Raw genomic sequence first — 17757 nt, forward strand, 5'->3', positions numbered from 1 at the left:
TGAAAGGGTGTCAACGCCTCTCTTGCGTGGCTTTATGAATCAGCTTGTTTGTACTGTATGGGTTCTGATCAACTCCCCGGAAGATTATATAGTAACTCAGACAAATAACTGGATAAGCCTCCTCGACTACAGTGCTGGATAATCCATGAACTGTTGTCCCTGGCAGCCATGGCTCATGGAGAGGAATCTCATTTACATTAGGCTCTGACATTTTCTGGCAAAACAAATACTAGTAAAAAGTCTACATCTTTGCATCTGCTTGCCCTTGCACTGTCTGGTACTGTCCCTTCGCCCCCAGCCTGTATCCAAGAAAGTTACATTTTCCCCCCACCCCACTCTAGTGAAAATGCTTCCAACGCATTTTCTGGCCAGATTTGATTTAGATGATGGGGTATTAAAAATGAAAAATCCCAAATAACTAGTTGAATGGTAATATCTAATGAATGAAAGGCACGGCAGTCTTATCTTGTGCTCAATATAGTTCAACAGTTAGAAATTGAAATGTCAGCATTTATGAGGGGGTAAATAACTATGGTATGATTTAGCATAGGGATGCAGAACATCTTGTTGTCTCTAGTTTTAAGAATGATCTGTTTCTTCAGGAATTAACTTTTCTGTTTTCTTGGAACAGACAGAAAACATGGCATCTACTGCATTAAGAATTAAGTCAGTTCATATGATAAGTTATTGTTTCTCATTTTTTTCAAAATGGTCCTCCAGGAAAGTTTATCTTTTATAAAAATCTTATTTCTTATACTGTTAATTGAGTGGAAACTAGATAGTGTAGCATACAGAAATTAGATTGTAATGATAAGGCAAGCAAGAAGCCCCTGTCTGCTCCAAAAGTGAAGTTTGAGAGGCAGGATCTGGCAACTTTCAAAAGTACAAAAAGTTACAAATAGGCAATATTAAAAAACCCATTAAATTGCATATAAAGTAATAACATAGTAAAATTAACCAGTAGGAAAGCTTAAATGTATTTCAGCTTAAAGTTTCAACCAACTTGCCAGAAGGAGAAAACAAATAATTAAATGCTGTATCATATATTAAAATATAACTGAACAATATTAAGTTTGAGCATAAATTATAAAAAAAAACTTACGGAAAATACAAAGAGTCGCTGATAGTTTAAAAATGAAAATGGACACAATTCTTGAATAGGGAATTCTAGATGATGCACTTGAAGGCTAAAATACTGTTACATCTAGCAATTGTCTTTTAAATTTGAGTGAGTTTTATAAAGATTTATTGCAGAACATAGTTATCCTTTCTCAATCTGAAGCCCAAAGTATGTGTTGAACAAACTTTGTTCAGCTGAATCAGCATTTTTATTCTTACTGGCTGAAATCTATGGTGCTTATAGTCTGAAATATTTACATTGCCCCAGATTAGGGCATTCTGATTTTGCCCCCTTCTGTAGTAGTCTGTTTAGGATTTTAAATATTGTACCCTGCATTTTAAATAAGCCTTTAAATTGAATTCATGCTGCCTAGCTGGTAAAATTAGCAAAAGCTACTCCATGCACTGAGTTTCAACTATTCTATTGAATATATATCTTGCCTTTCCAACCACAGCTACTCTCTATAGTTGTTAATAGAGTATGAATACAAAATCCAGTAAATTACAAAGAAGCCAATAAGATAAATTCAAAACAACCTCAAATACTGTATAGAAGCTTTTCATAAGGCAGTCTGAAAACCCAGGCAGGATGATATTAAATTCGGCATTTCATATAATATGGATTTTATATATAAAATCTTACAAAACTTCTGTATAGTTGGTATTTCAAATAGGGTCAAATTATGTAAAGTTTTATGAATATCTTCCTGAATTGTGCCTGGAAATAGAAACATAGAAAATTAAGAGCATAAAAATACCTAGTGGTCCATTGAGACTGCCCTTTGAGGTTTTATTGTTTTTTGTTTTCTTTTTAATTTATGTATTTATTGTTTTTTAATTGTTATTTTTATTTTATTTTTAAAATTTTGCCAGATTACCCTGCATTGATAATACTGTTGTGATGTATGAGTAATTTGCTAACTAAAACTAGCCCTGATCTGATTTGAACTCCTTTCAAAAGCAGCTCCTTATAGTTCATGTTAAAATGTGAGAGTTTGGATGAGGGTTTATTTTTTTAAAGAAATCAATTAGACCCTGTTTACTTATTAGTTTATGGGATAACAAAAACTTTAGGACTGATTTCTAATCATCTTTTTGCTTTTCTGTTTTATATGAATTATAAATGATGTTTTTAAAGCATTAATACTATCGTGAAATTATTTTTAAAATCCTTGTAAACATACTGGGCTTCTGCGAGAGAATAGTATAGAAAGTATAGACAATTAGATATAGATATAGAAAAATAAAAATTCAGGGCAGTCGTATGGTTTTTAGTTGTGTTTTTAGCATATTAATTGGACATATTGTAAGCCTCTCAGAGTCTTCTTGGAGATGAGTGGCCTTAACAAATATAGTAATTAAAAATAAAAGAAATACTCTTGTCAAGCTAAACTTGAATTGTGATACTATATGATTTTGTTGAGAGCATATCAAAGTGTTTTTAGATTTCTTTGTTTATGTTTTTCAACTTTCCAGTCTAGCTTTTAACTCTGATGGTCCCTTTCAAATACTACCAGGCTTGATTCAGCTTAGTTTGAAAGTCTTGACATAATCAGTTCTGCCAACTGAGATGTTACCATGTACAGTTTTATTTTAGCTAGATCTGTGCTAGGGGAAACAGGGCAGAAAATGCAAGTATGAGATATCTGCTCCTTTTCTGGGTCAAATTTGCTTTTGCCCTATTATGCTGAGCCTCCAAAATGCAAAGGATACTTCTTGTTGGGCCTTGGTTCTCTGGCCTGCAAAAACCAAAGTCTGTCTCCTTCCAGTTTTGCTGTTGTAGAATAACTGATAATTAGAGCTGAGTACCATATTTATGCTAAACACAAAATTCTCCTGTCACTCACAGGAAAATTAGATTAAAAAAACCAATAAAAGTTGGCAAAAATTTGGAGCAGTGTTCAGCTTCTTTACTTTATGAACCTTGAATTGACAGGTTTTAGCAGAAAAGCTTCCCTTTTCCCCATGATACACATTTGTGAAATGTATTTTTTTAGTTGTTGGAAGTAATATTCTAAAAAAGGAGAAGACCAGGAGAAAATCTACAAATGCGTAATAATTAAATCAATCAATAATACTCCTAAGGCCATTTGTTTAGTGACTGTTCAAAGTTATGATTATGTTGAAAAAAGTGACTTTTGACCGGTACTCTCACTTATAACCATCACAGTGTCTCCATGGTCATATGATCGCAATTTGGATGCTTGGCAAGGGCATATATTTAGGATGGTTGCAGTGTCCCAGAGTTGCATGATTGCCATTTCCAACCTTCCCAGCAACTTACAACAAGAAAAGTCAGTGCGGGAAGTTGGATTCACTTAAGGAGTTCATCAGAAAAGGTTGTAAAATTGGGCACAGTTACTTGATTAAATGACTGTATTGAAATGACAAGTTCTGGTTCCTATTGTGTTCATAAGTAGAGGACTACCTGTAGTTATTAAATAAAATTCTAGGGAATGAATGAACTAATTAACATCAATGTCATGAGAGGGTTGACTATTCTAATGGGTCTAAATGTGATGCTGGTTGGATCATGGCTCTAATAGAGTCATATTTGCAAGAAGAATTTAAATAGGGATTTAAAATTAAGAGCAATCTGCAACAGGAGTGAGAACAAGTGAAGCATGAGGAAATTCAGTTCACCTAGGAGAAGGCAATATACAGTAAATCATGCCTGGAAGAAGGTAGTGAGAAACCACTTGGATATTGTTGCCAATAAAACTGTACAGCATGTACAAGGTTGTAACATTTAGGTCAATTAGATGCTAGATGATTAAAACCTCCAAAGTGAAAAGCACCTCTGTAGTTTCTGATGAAAAACATTTCCTGAAGCCACAACAGTACAGCTAGTCCTCAAGATCACAATTAAGCCCAAAATTTCTGTTGCTCTGTGAGACATTTGTTAAGTGAATTTTGCCCCATTTTACAATCTTTCTTGCCACATTTGTTAACTTGTTGACTCACTGAAGTAGTTAATTTGGCAATACGGTTGTTATGTGAATCTGGCTTCTCCATTGACTTTGCTTGTAAGAAGGCTGCAAAAGGTGTCCCTGAGACACTGCAACTGTCATAAATATGAGTCAGTTACCAAATACCTGAATTTTAATCACGTGACCATGGGGATACCACAACTCTCATAAGTATGAAAAACAATCATAAGTCAGTTTTTCAGTGCCATTGTAACTGAACGGTCACTAAATGAACTGTAAGTCAAGGACCACCTGTATTCCTTGCTTTATAAGAACATATATAGTTGGTACATGGAATGTGAGAATAACTAGAAATTATCAAGCAAAAATGAATCATACTAGTTGGATGTTTTGAAAATAAGTGAACTTAGGTGGGCTAGATTAGTTTCCTTTATCTCATAGTTATGTGCTAGTACAAACCATCTGAGTTGTAGTAATCAAAAACAGAAGTATGTGGTAACATCTTTTTCAATTCACAACATTGATTAAAACTTGAATATACACATACATGCATATTAATACTTCATCTCATGAAAGCTTATGAATTTTAATCAAGTTTCTTATGGTAGCCAAAAAGTATACTATCAGATTTCTTCTGATTTTCCCTTGAAGCATGAAACAATAAAGAGTGACAGTGATATGTATAAATACCGTTTTTAAGTGTGCGTTCATCTGTAATATAATAAATGATAGGATATCTAAAATTTAATTATTATTGATTAATAGGTATTGGCAAACATCAATGTTAAACAAGTCTCTGCTTCTACTTTAGACTCAGTGGAATAAATTATTGCAAAATTCTAAGATAAATTATAAGTACTAGATGCAACATAAAACTACTAGATGCAACATAAAAAACATCCTGAGGCTGCACATGCCCTTCACCAAATTGCACACTGCCATCTTGTGATGCTTCTGAGGCTTTGCAAAAAGGCTGTGCCCACACTTCTGCATTTGCACATTGATTTCTTGTGATGGTGGGGGTGGCAGGGCTGGTGGAGTGTGGGGCAAGGGCAGCTTTGTGTTATGGCATACGGATGGCTGGCCAATGCCAAGATGTGGATCTTGAGGTAGTGATCCTCATTGGCAGTGGTATTAGGATGGCATTGGGGCTGATGTAGAGGCCTGGGGGAACAGCAGCCAGCTGAGATTGCCAAAAGGTCCTGGGCCTCTATTTCAGTCCCAGCATGTCATGTGTTACCATCTCCACCAAGAAGTGTTGCTATGCAAGGCAACTAAAAGGCAGAGATGGGGAAAAGTTAGGCAGGTGATGGGAGTTAAAACATTCCTCTGGCCATAAGTGCGGGTGGCCTACCAATCATCTGATGTTTGATCATGTGACTGGAGGACTGTAATGTTTTTAACTTATCCTTGTTTGCTGGTGTTAAATAAATTCCACCAGTTGTTAGCCAAGGACCCACCCTAATCCAAGTCATTCTGGTCCCTCTTATTGGGACTAGTCTACAGATCACTCCAGGTTTGCCTTTGTTCTGAGTCCACTGAAAGAAGGGGCTACCGAAAGGGATATGCTCTTTATTGAAGGCAAAAATCAATTGCTGAATTATTACCCAAATTTCATGCAAAGATGTGTGATGAACTGGAAAGAAAAACAACAGCAATTTGGGAAATTCACAAACTAAAGAAAGGTCATTGCAGAGTTGGTGTGTATATATTGGATTTCCAGACACTGTCAGGGATTTGGAATGGAATAAACTTGCTTTGACCAGTTTTGGAAGAGACTTGCTGGCAAATTGAGAAATGAGTTATTGGCATACAAGAGTTTGGAGGAATTGTTCCAATGTTGTGTTGTAATTGATGGGTAATTAGAGGAGTTGAGACATGGAGGAAAGAATAAGGGAAAGAGCTTTTGTAGCCTCTCTACACTCAGTTCTCTTCTCTGTAGCCTCCTTAGACTTGAACACCAGAGAAACCATTCAAATAGAAATCATTGCCCTCAGCAGAAACAAACAGGAGAGACTTTGGTTTGTGTTGCTACTGTAAAGCCCTGATATACATAGCCAAGGCTTGCACTGCTAAAATACCAGTTGCTAAGTGCCCACCTGTGGAATTGCAGACCATGTAGCAAGCAAATGCCTGAATTGCTTCAGAACATTATCTTCAGGAATCTTGGCAGGCTTCTATCCCAACAGCTTGGCAAAAGACGATTAAGAGGAGCTCAGGAAATTGACAACAGACTGGTGCATTTTATAATCTGTTACTCTTCATGTACTCTCAAGTTTAGAAATACAGTGGTGCTTAAAAAATTGTGAACCCATTTGAATTTTAAATATTTCTGCATAAATATGTTTAGGCCCTCACTCTTTGAGGGCTCATCCCCTGGTTATTTTAATAAGTGGATTCACTTGAAGATCATTTTATTTTCAGAAGGTCAGCTCTCTATTACTGAGTAGAGGGCCTTGTTCTGTGTGGTTATGGAAGGTAGGCTATGAAAAATTCTGCAAAAAATACTGTCAACATTAAGGAAAATAATGAAAATCAATATCTTTAAATAAGCTTTATGCAGTTAGGTTCATTTAGATTTTAATGATACAGATTTTAATATTGATTTTAATTTTATTGTTTTTTATTTTATAACTTTTATTTTCAATTGCTATAAGCCACCTTGAGTGATTTATAAATAGAAAAGTGGGATATTCGTTTAATAATTAAATTACATCTTGAACTTCTAGCTAAAGGCTAGTTGGAGAGGCTGGGGAGAGTGATACTTTTGAATGAGGGGTTAGGATTCCAGAGATGCTAAGAGCAAATGCTGTGTTGGCTGTAGGATGTTGGATGTATGTGGCTGGATGGAGGGATCCCCAGCTAAGGAAGCTAGAAGGCCAGTGTTGGGAAGAGGATGAAGGTTCTGGGAACTCAGGGTGAGTTGCAATATTCAGGTAGTAATAGGCAGGTGATATTTCAACAGGAGTAAGAGTGTGGGCAATTGGCAGATAAAATTGATCCCAGTTGGATGCCAACAATGGGACAAGTCCTATGGAGATGCCTGGGGAGTAAATTTATTCAGTTAATCTGGGAACAATTTGATCCTGTTGAACCTGAAGAAATGGACAGGGTCCTCCAGACTGTAAATACCAATACCTAGGAATTAGATCTATGCTCTTCATGTTGTCAAGGCTGTCCTCAGAAATGACATCTGAATAGGTCTGAGTGATAGTGAATTCTTTGTTGCTGGAAGGGGTGTTCGCAGTTCCCTTTAAGAGGGTGCTGGTGAGCCCTCTCCTCAAGCCTTTGCTGGACCCTATTGGACAATTTTTAGGGAAAGTGATGGCACTACAACTCCAGAAGATTCTGGATGAAATAGATTATCTGGATCCTTTCCAGTCGGGCTTCAGGCCCTGATATGGGACAGAAACAGCATTGGTCATATTTTTAGATGATCTCTGGTCAAAGTGGGATGGGATAGTGCATCCATCCTTATTCTTCTTGATCTCTCAACGGTTTCCAGTACTATGACCATGGTATCTTTTTGGGCCGAGGGAGTTGGGGGTGGGGGCACAATTTTGTGCAGGTTCATCTCCTTCCTTTGAAGCTCGTTCCAGTCGCTGTTGATAGGAAATGAGAGGTACAGTCCATAGCCCCTTTTTTGTAGGGTCCTTCAGGGCTTGTTGATGTGTCCACTCCTTTTTAACATTTACGTAAAACTGCTGGGTAAGATCATCCATCAGCACAGGATGAGGTATCATGAGGATACTGTATCTCTGTCCCAGTGAATGAAATGATGTGATGTCCTTTTGCGATGCCCGGAAGCTGTGGGTGTCTCAATGGGGATCAACAGGCTTCAGCTGAACCCTGGTAATACAGAGTGGCTGTGGATGTGAGGTTCCTTTGTATCTGGAGGTTTATTATCTTTGGTCTTGGATGGAGTAGCATTGCACCAGGCAGACCCAATGCATAACCTGGGGATTCTCTTGGACTCCTGACTTCCATTTGTGGCTAGGAGGGCTTTTGCTCAATTACTTTTAAAGCTCTACTTGGCATGAAGCTAGGTTACCATCTTAAAAGAGCTCCTGCCACCTTTTAATTTTATAATTTATTTTATCTTTGTTTTTATTTGGCTCCTGTTTTAGTGAAGTTGATGTGTATTGTGTGTTCATATAGTTTTTATGTTTTTATCTGTATATCTATAAACCACTCAGTGTCATTCTCAGAATAAGATGGATAGTATCTAAATTTGATAATAAATGAATTATAAGAAATTTTGTAAGAAAACCAAGGCATTTTGGATAAAAATTTGGTGGGTGATGCAGAATATTCTGAAAAAAAGGTTGAAATTTACTCCTCAATTGTTTTTATTGGGTATAACGACGGATTGTACAGCATTAGAGACTAAACTGATTTTGAACTTAATATCAGCAGCTAGGCTGTTGGTAGCGCAATACTAGAAGAAGGACTCTTTGCCTACTATTGAAGAATGGATATTGAAAGTAGCGAATTTAGCGGAAATTGTGAAAATCTCAACGTACTTGAAGGACTATACACAAGAAAGATACATATCGGAATGGAGAAGATGGATTGATTATATTCAAAATAAGTATCAGACAAGAAAATATCAAATAGCTTATGAATGAATGTTAAACTTTAGAAGTATTATGTTATCCATAGTGGAGTTAAGGTTTCGGGGGGGATTTGGTAGTTTAAGAATAGTTAGGCTAATTTAGCTTATGATTGTTAATTGAAATACCCTGTATTTTGCTCTGGGAAGTCTGGGGGGGGAGGGTGGGATGGGAAGGGGGGAAGGGGTGTGGGGTTGGTGGGGAGAATACTGGGGGGGGGAATTTTCCTTGTAAAACTTTTCAATTAAAAAAATGAATATTGTTTATCTTACGTAGAATGGATTTATAAGATGAAGATGTTCTGATAGGATTACATTTGTAATTATTGTATAGTATAATGTACATTGCATTAGATGTGCTAAAACTGGCTTTGAAGAGATTTTTGGGCAATCACAATTTCTCGAGGGTTTTCCTTTTTTGGAGATTTTCCTAAAATTTTACATTTTGTATTGACATTGTTTAGATGGATTACCAGTGATATGGGTATTTTTATTAACTTTGTGGTATCATTACAAATTCCCTTATTCTTGAACTTGAGTCAAGGGATTTCTGTCAAGCTCCCAACTGTAATGTAGCTTTCTTAATTTCTTAATCACTTTTGAAAATTGTTTCTTAACTGCTTTTCAACTGCTAAGAACCTTTGGACCAATATTTTTATAGCACCAGGTGAGTTTCCTTCAATCCTTAGCAAAATAAAATTTAAATACAAAATAAAGGACTATATTGTTTTTAATAAACAGGAGAAAGTGATTAGATGGATTTAGAGTAAAATTTTGAAATTGTAAGAATCCTTCTTATGGGAAAATGCTGTTGTTTTGAATTCTTAAAACAAAACATGATATGATGGGACTTTGAAGCTTGAACATGAGGTAAACAGAAGGAACTTAAAGGCTCTTTTAAGAAGTGACAAAGAAAAATGAAAAGAAACTACGTTCTAGGACATTATTTGAATGGATTGAAGATCAAGATTGTTAAAGGGAGGAAGTATAAAGTTGATTTATTTTACCAAGATTAAAATAAATAAATTGTTATTTCTGGTAACTTTTAGTAGAGTTTTGCTGACTATTGATCAATGAGGATTTGATTATGGATAAAACATGAGGTATGGGAAGTAGAGATCATTTGTTGTATTTTAAGAGAAGGTGATCAGTTATTAACATTGTTTATGTGCATTGTAATGAAGTGGGAAGGTATTTGTTTTTTCTTGTATTCGTTTCTATTTTCCCTTCATTTTTTTTCTTATTTTCTGCACTTTGTATTTTGTATTTTTATCCTTTTATATTTTTAGTTGTATTACCATAGTTTTTATCTGTTTAATTGTTATGTTTAATAAACTTATTGTAAAAGAAAGTATATGCCTATAATAGCAAATAAAAACATGAAAGAGTGCTTGAAAGAAAAAAAAATCCCCTCATTCTCCTTTTTTTGTTTGTTTTTAGAATGTCTGCTTTGAAATTTGAAACCCTGAAAATATTAAAGGTACTGTAGTAGGAGTGTATCAGATAAATATTACTGTATGCCTTATGTTTTATAAATTTGCCAGAAACTTCTTTTCATAATCTTATTTCATTACCATGAAATGTTGGCATCCTGCTTATTTTGCAAATTGGGCTATATCAGACTTTATATCAAGATATCTGAATAATTATTCTATTTTTATCCTAAATTTTGGGAATTTTTTAATTGAGACTGTGTTTCAAGACAGTTTTCTCAACATGTTGAAAGTATAAACTCTGCATTGATTCTCATTTTGGAATTCTTTGGAAAAAATCTTCCAAAGCTTTCACAATGTTAAAATGATTTTAAAAGTTATTGAATTTTCTGTGGTGGAGTCATCCTTCAAGTTTCTCACTCTACAAGTTGGATTTAATTTTCTGAGCTTTCATGCCTTTTATTGGCATTTATTTTAGTTTTACTGATACAAAATTGAGTTCCAGATGTCTTTGGCTTCAACAGGGAAAGTATTTCATTCCACTGAAATCTTGGTAGATCCTGGATTTTGGGGGATCAGCTTGAATATCTCTTTAAATGTTAATACATTATGGCTATCCCCAGTTTTAAAATGGCTGAAGTAAATTGGGACTCACATTCAACAGTATTGTCATAGATTGGCTTAACTGTTGAATTTTTAAAACATTTGTAAAAATTAAAACTGATGCTTTTTGACTGTTTTTAAATTAGAATCCTTTTTGTTAGAATGCTTTTTGACTGTTTTTAACAGTAATGGTTTTTAACCATATGGGTTATAGTTTTTAACCATATCTTGACCATATCTTTATATCTTGACCATATCTTTCTAAAATTTCTAAAATAAATTTCTATTTTAGCATAATTATTATATTAGCTCTATGCTAATGTATGACTAAAATAAAATAATTTGAAAAAAAATCAACTAAAGTTTCCAGGCTACTTAGTTTTGAAAGAAATTGAAAAATGTAGATGGATCAATACTAATTACAGTATATTTAAAATATTGCCTTGTTTTTGCAAATTAATATATGATTGATTTATAAACTACCCTGTTTTCCCCAAAATAAGACATCCCCTGATAATAAGCCCAATTGGGCTTTTGAGCTCATGGCAATAAGGCCAAACGCTTATTTCAGGGTTCAAAAAAATATAAGACAGGGTCTTATATTTGGGGAAACACGGTATCTATCCTTTTAATCTAAAATGTGATTTAATATTGAAAACATAATTATACATATATCAGATATCCTTGGTGTCAGGTTTGACAATGAGACCCTAAGATTTATTTATTTTTATCTCACCTTTATTATTTTTATAAATAAGTCAAGGCAGCAAACATATCCTCCTATTTTCACCAGAACAACAAACCTGTGAGTTGGGTTGGGCTGAGACCGAAGTGACCGGCCCAAAGTCGCAGCTGGCTTTCATGGCCAGCAGCTATGTATATACCTAACTTTTAGAAGTTGATCATGAACCAAAAGTATGATACAGCTGCCAAAGGGCAATGTTATTTTGTGATGTACATAAAATCCAGAGCACAGGAAGTAATTATTCCATTTTACTCTTTATTGTGAGACCTCACTTGGAATATTGTATCTTATTCTGGATACCATGGTCTAAAAATGGACAGTATAAACTAGAATAAAATCAGAAGAGAGCTATTATGTTGATGAGGAGCTTCAGTGAGAATTAGTCTGCTTAAGCACTGTAGAACTCCATGCATGCTGATGTGCAGTTATATAAAATTAAATATTATCATTCTAATTAAACAAGCGTCATTTTTTAAATATATAGCATTTGTTTTTCTATCACATTATCTTTGCTTATCATAATCTAGAATATTAACAACATTTGTTAAAATAATCAACTATATAAATTCTTTAGAATAAACTTGTAACAATATTTGTGATAGACTTAATGCTGTTAAGAAAAAGATACTGGAATCCATCCTTCCTTCCTTCCTTCCTTCCTTCCTTCCTTCCTTCCTTCCTTCCTTCCTTCCTTCCTTCCTTCCTTCCTTCCTTCCTTCCTTCCTGTATTTAAGTCTCAAATTTTCATATTTTTAATAATTCCAAATTGTTTTTATGCATGCATTTATTTCAGACATCTATTAGCTACTTAAAGTAGCTGAATCATGGCTCAGTTTCCAACACCTTTTGGAGGTAAGCATTAAAATATTTTTGTGACATTTCTTTTTAAAGGAGAAAACAATTTCATTTGTGTTAGAAAAAGTACTCTGTTTTTGCAGAGCCAAAAGACAAAACACCTTAGAGAAGGGACATCAGGATGGCTGGAGATAAAAGCAGCCTGAACAAGAGCTAGGAAAATAAGTTTGAATTTCAGAGATTTAACATATTGGATGGCACTGGTGAAGGGGGCTATGTCATCGTAACATGATTCATAGTAGTAATAGAACATTTTCTCTACTGTCTCTGATTTTTAAAATGCAGAGGCATTTGATCAGAAATATATTCATGGCTGGTTTCTACTGGTCACCTGCCAATTTCATTTATGGTGAACTCCAATTCTTCAGCCTGTACTTACGTTGCTCTTTAGGTTATTATAGTGAATATTTTCTTTTTGCTTAATTAGTGAGCTTTGCTTCTTTCAGCCTGAAGCGAAAGGCATTGTGTAAACCTCTTTTAATTTGTGGCTTTTAAAAAGAAGTTTGACAATGTTTAAATTCTCCATAGCTCCTTAAGAAAGTACACCATTCTTTATAATATTTGTTTTTCCTATTTCAATTTCTTTGTTATGAATTAGGTAGCCTGGACATTTGGGCCATAACTGTGGAAGAGAGAGCAAAGCATGATCAGCAATTCCACAGTTTGAAACCAATATCTGGATTTATCACTGGTAATGCCATAGTCATTCTGTTTGATTAAGATCATCCATAGTATCATGTAACGTGTTTTCCAAAGGTGCTTTTTCAGGAGGCAACTGGATTTGTTTTTTCATCCAAGAAGCTTCTTCAGCTCTGACAAGACTGGGGAATGGAAGGATTTGTATTCCTTGCAGACAACTGATAATTTGCAACCTTTTAGAGCAGGGGTGTCAAACTCAAGGCCTGGGGGCTGGATCTGGCCCGTGGGGCTGCCCTGGAAACAGCAAAGGACTGGGCTGCAATGCCTCTGCCAGCAAAAACAGAGCTTGAGAGGGACACAGGCTGCCCTCCCAAACTTCATTTTCACTGGTAGAGGATTGCAGGATGCCATTGCAACTGAAAACGTAGCTCGTGAGAGCCACGGGTGGCCCGAGCTCCGTTTTCACTGACAGAGGGTTGCAGGAAGCCGTTGTAGCCGAAAACAGAGCTCGGGAGCCCGTTTTCACTGGCAGAGGGCTTGGGCCACCACAGGTGCTCCGACACGAGTGACATCAAGCTGGTCACGCCCACCCTGGCTACATCCATCCTGGCCCTCTGAGGTCAAACACAAACCTGATGCAGCCCTCAATGAAATTGAGTTTGACACCCCAATTTTAGAGGGTTGTTGAAGCACTTGGAGGTTTATCTGTGTCCTCAGGGTCACCTGAATAGTGTTTTTGGTTCCTGTAGTCTGCAATTTTTCCTCTGGAAATCCATTCCTATTCCCACACCATTCAAAGGGTGTTCATCCCAAATTGTATAGCTAAAAGTCAACCGGGACAACTATGACCTGGATGACCAAGAATCTCTCAGACATGTAACATGTTTGTTTCCCTAAAGCCTCTGTCCAACAGCCAAACTGGTAGTGTTGCCAAAATTCACTGTTATAGTAATGCAGAACTCAATGTATTTATACCTACAAGATAATGTTCCGCTCAAAGTATTCTTTCAGAGGTGTAATTTTAAAAGAATTACTAAAATGTTAGAATTCTAAATTTATTGCTACTTTTTGGTGTCTTGCCTATCTCCTTCCCCACAACAACTGATATCACTGAGTTCAGCAAAGAAATAATAGCAATAAATTCAATTCACTACTGCCAGTGAATTGCATAAAAACAACAGATACATTTCTCTATGATTGTCTTGAGGCTTATTTCAAATCCTGTTTTCACAATGCATATAATGTAGCTTGAAAGTTCAACAGCATAACAACCCTATCTTTAATGCATGTATATAATCCATAATTTTCTACTTGATAAATCTACCTAAAATAGAAAGCAAAACACAGGGACAACCCTCTCCAAAATACAGAATGAGACAATATATTATACCAGAGAATTTAAAAATAGCAGAAAGCTTACTTACTGGCAAACATCATTATATTGTTAATTGACTGTTCTTTCTTCTACTGACATGTAGATGATAGCAACAGCAATGGAATCTTTGCATAGTTTTTTATTAATTATTGCACTCTCCAAATCTGCATGATTTGAGACTTTATTTTAAAAAATCTTATGACAGAACGATTGAACTATATGAAATAAAAGCCATCCAGAATAGCCCCAGGTGAGCTAGACAGCAAATTTAACATAAATAAATATAACTAAATTTTAGAGGAAAACATTTGGAACATGGGAGATTTTGTTCTAAATTCGAAAGATTTGAAATATGGTTAAAGTGTTAGCATCACTATATCAGAGACTCTAATATGTCACTCTATAAGTGAGATGGACAGTCTCTAAATTCGATGAATATAATAAATTCAGGGCTGTTCATGACAATACAAATGAAAATCTAAAACAATAGCAACGAACAACTCACAACAGAAATAAAATGTATTCACAATATTCTATAATTTGACAAAAAATGGCAGTATTATACAGTACATTGAAAGTGGCTCTCAAAAAGAAGATTTTTAACTATGTTCAGAAAACTATTATCAAAAATATGAGACACTTCCATTAGAAGAAATTCCAAGCATAGATACAGTCGTTGAAAATGCTAGTTCCCTAGACCCAATATTGTAGTTCTGTTTTTGACGGTTACATGGAATCTTTATATGCGTGATGTAATGTGCTTATAAATATCTGATGTTAGGGAGAAACAGAGATATATAAAAATCCAGGACTATTTGGGAGTTTTCAAAACATATGGAGGATCTAGATCTGAGCCAGCAGGAATGTTCTGGCTCTTGTTTTAGAGCAACTATAGACTTCATAAGTACCTTTTTATTATGCTCTTGGTATCTGCTACTTAACATACTAAAAATGTTTCTTAAAAATTATTTTTAGTTCATTTGATTATCTCTAGAACCATTCAGTCTCTTCCCAAAACCCACCCACTGGGAGAGAAAAAAAATCCCATTTTCATGGTAGTTTCACTTGCTTTCTTTTACGAAATAATTTTTTGTAGTTTTGCAAACTGGTAACATAGAGTTTTCTGGCATGCTCAAGAATGGGTAAAGCTGTTCCAGAATGAACATGGAAAACATTATTTAATGATAGAAGGAATAATCCTGACCTATCACAATAACTGTTGTAAGAATTACTGACTTCAACGGATAATTAGAACTGCAGGAAAAACAATTGCTAGCAACCTGCCTTCCATTGAGGACCTGTATATTGCACGAGTCAAAAAGAGGGCTGTGAAAATATCTACAGACCCCTCACATCCTGGACATAAATTGTTTCAACTTCTACCCTCAAAATGATGCTATAGAGCAGAACAACTAGATACAAGGACAGTTTTTTCCCAAATGCCATCACTCTGCTAAACAACTAATTCCCACAACACTGTCAAACTATTTACTAAGACTGTATTACTATTATTCTTCTCATCCTTCCTATTACCCATCTCCTCCCACTTATGACAAAAACTTGTTGCTTGTATCTATACGATTTATATTGTTTTATTTATTTCCTAGTATGATTTGATTGCTTATTTACTATCCTATGACTATCACTAAGTGTTGTATCTTATGATTCTTGATGAATGTATTTTTTTATGTACACTGAGAGAATATGCACCAAAGACAAATTCCTTGTGTGTCCAATCACACTTGGCCAATAAAGAATTCTATTCTATTCTATATATATGATAGAAGAACAACATTAATTATTTACTGCGGGGAAGGGAACTTTTGTTTCTCCAGGTTCCTTTGGAATTATACTTAGATGCTCTAACTAGCAGGGCAGATGATAGAGAATTTGTGAATATACTATAGTTCAATAGCATTAGACACCACAGGTTCATTACTACTTTTTATTGCTATTCATACAAGTTTATATTTGAAATAATACATTTCTTTTTGGCAGGTGATCAAGCCAGGAATTTTTTTTTTCAGTCTGGTTTGCCTCAACCAATTTTAGCACAGATATGGTAAGTTTGATATTTCATCGCTTTTGCGGCATAATACTTAAAATACGGTGATACAGTGACATTCTGTTTTAAAATTTCACCTAGAAACCAGGAGACTGTGAATTCTAATCCCGATTTAGGCATGAAAGCCAGCTGGTGATTTTGACTCTCTGTCAGCCCAACCCACCTCACAGGGGGAATGTTATGGGGAATATAGGAGGAGAAAGGAGCATTTTGTATGTTTTCCACCTTGAAAGTAATAATGTAATGAAGTAATGAAGATGAGATAAAAATATTAAATAAAACAAATAAAATAAATTTTATCTATGATATACTATGAAATACAAAGGCTGTAGACTTGAAGTCAAAAATATATCCTGGAAGAGAATTACATGAAGTGAAGTTACCAATAGATGGCCCTAATTTGAAGGAGGCATTTCCTTTATAGTATAAATTCTTACTTTAGTTTACTTTATTGTCATTGCACCTTGTACAACGAAATTAAATGCCATCTTCAGTGTACATTATAACTATAAACATAAAACACAAACACACATCCTTCACATTCTATACAATTGAATTGAAAACCTGATATTGCATTAATATTAATATTGCATTAATATTAGAATGAGTTTTCTCATTGTCTAGAGAGAATAATTAGATACTGAAATAATAAGATGTTACTTAATAGTTTGTGGTTAGAATGTTTATATGATTATATATAATGCATATTCTAATTTGTTTTAAAAAATCACTAAGAAGATTTAAGAATTCTTTGTTATATAAGGATTTATTTTCAGCTTGTGTACTCTGATATATTTGTGATGTAAATGTTGATAATATGGGAAGATAAAAACAATGTATTGTAATAATTTTTGTTTGCATCTTATAATATTTTGGAATATGTAACTGGATGTTTAAATTTTTTTGAGCTTTGAAAAAAGTGGTAAAATACTAGTCTTTTAAACATAATCTCTAATAACTAAGTCAATTTATTATAAAGGTTAAGGTTTATAATGAAATGAAACTCAAATGGTTTTTGAAATAGTAACTAAATTTAAATAGCTGTACTGTTCCAACATATTTTCTGAAAATTATGTTCTTTAGGATTTTAGTTTTGATTAATTTAATCAGTTTGATTAGTCTTGATACTATAAGTAGTAGAGATGGAATAGAGAATTAGATGATGAAAATACTATGTAGTATTTTGTAGATAGATATTTCAACTTCATTTTTATCAATTTTTATAAAGTGCTATGTAACATATGCAATGTTATATATTTAGAGTGCAGAATTAGGCATCTACCTTTAGGCTATAGCTAATTTTTTTTATTATGTGTTATTGTTCAGTTATTGTTATTGGATTAGCTGTGGCTGTTGCTTTTGTATACAACTTCGCTACCTT

General features: G+C 34.6%; 1 protein-coding gene across 7 annotated transcripts in view; it reads left to right on the forward strand.

Annotated features, from left to right (window-relative positions):
* Positions 1–17757, forward strand: part of ITSN1 (intersectin 1) — a 100051-nt gene that overhangs the window by 930 nt on the left and 81364 nt on the right. For all 7 annotated transcript variants that reach the window (XR_015728204.1, XR_015728203.1, XR_015728205.1 and 4 more), the window contains exons 2-5: positions 10102–10141; positions 12236–12294; positions 12896–12988; positions 16310–16373. Coding sequence is in view for 4 of the 7 variants with exons in the window: in XM_034436797.3 (XP_034292688.2) it covers positions 12267–12294; positions 12896–12988; positions 16310–16373 (185 nt within the window). In the remaining 3 variants the exon portion in view is untranslated. The remainder of the gene's footprint in view (positions 1–10101; positions 10142–12235; positions 12295–12895; positions 12989–16309; positions 16374–17757) is intronic.

The sequence above is a fragment of the Pantherophis guttatus genome, chromosome 5 (assembly GCF_059756535.1).
Source record: "Pantherophis guttatus breed Tessera chromosome 5, ASM5975653v1, whole genome shotgun sequence".
Lineage (NCBI taxonomy): Eukaryota > Metazoa > Chordata > Lepidosauria > Squamata > Colubridae > Pantherophis > Pantherophis guttatus.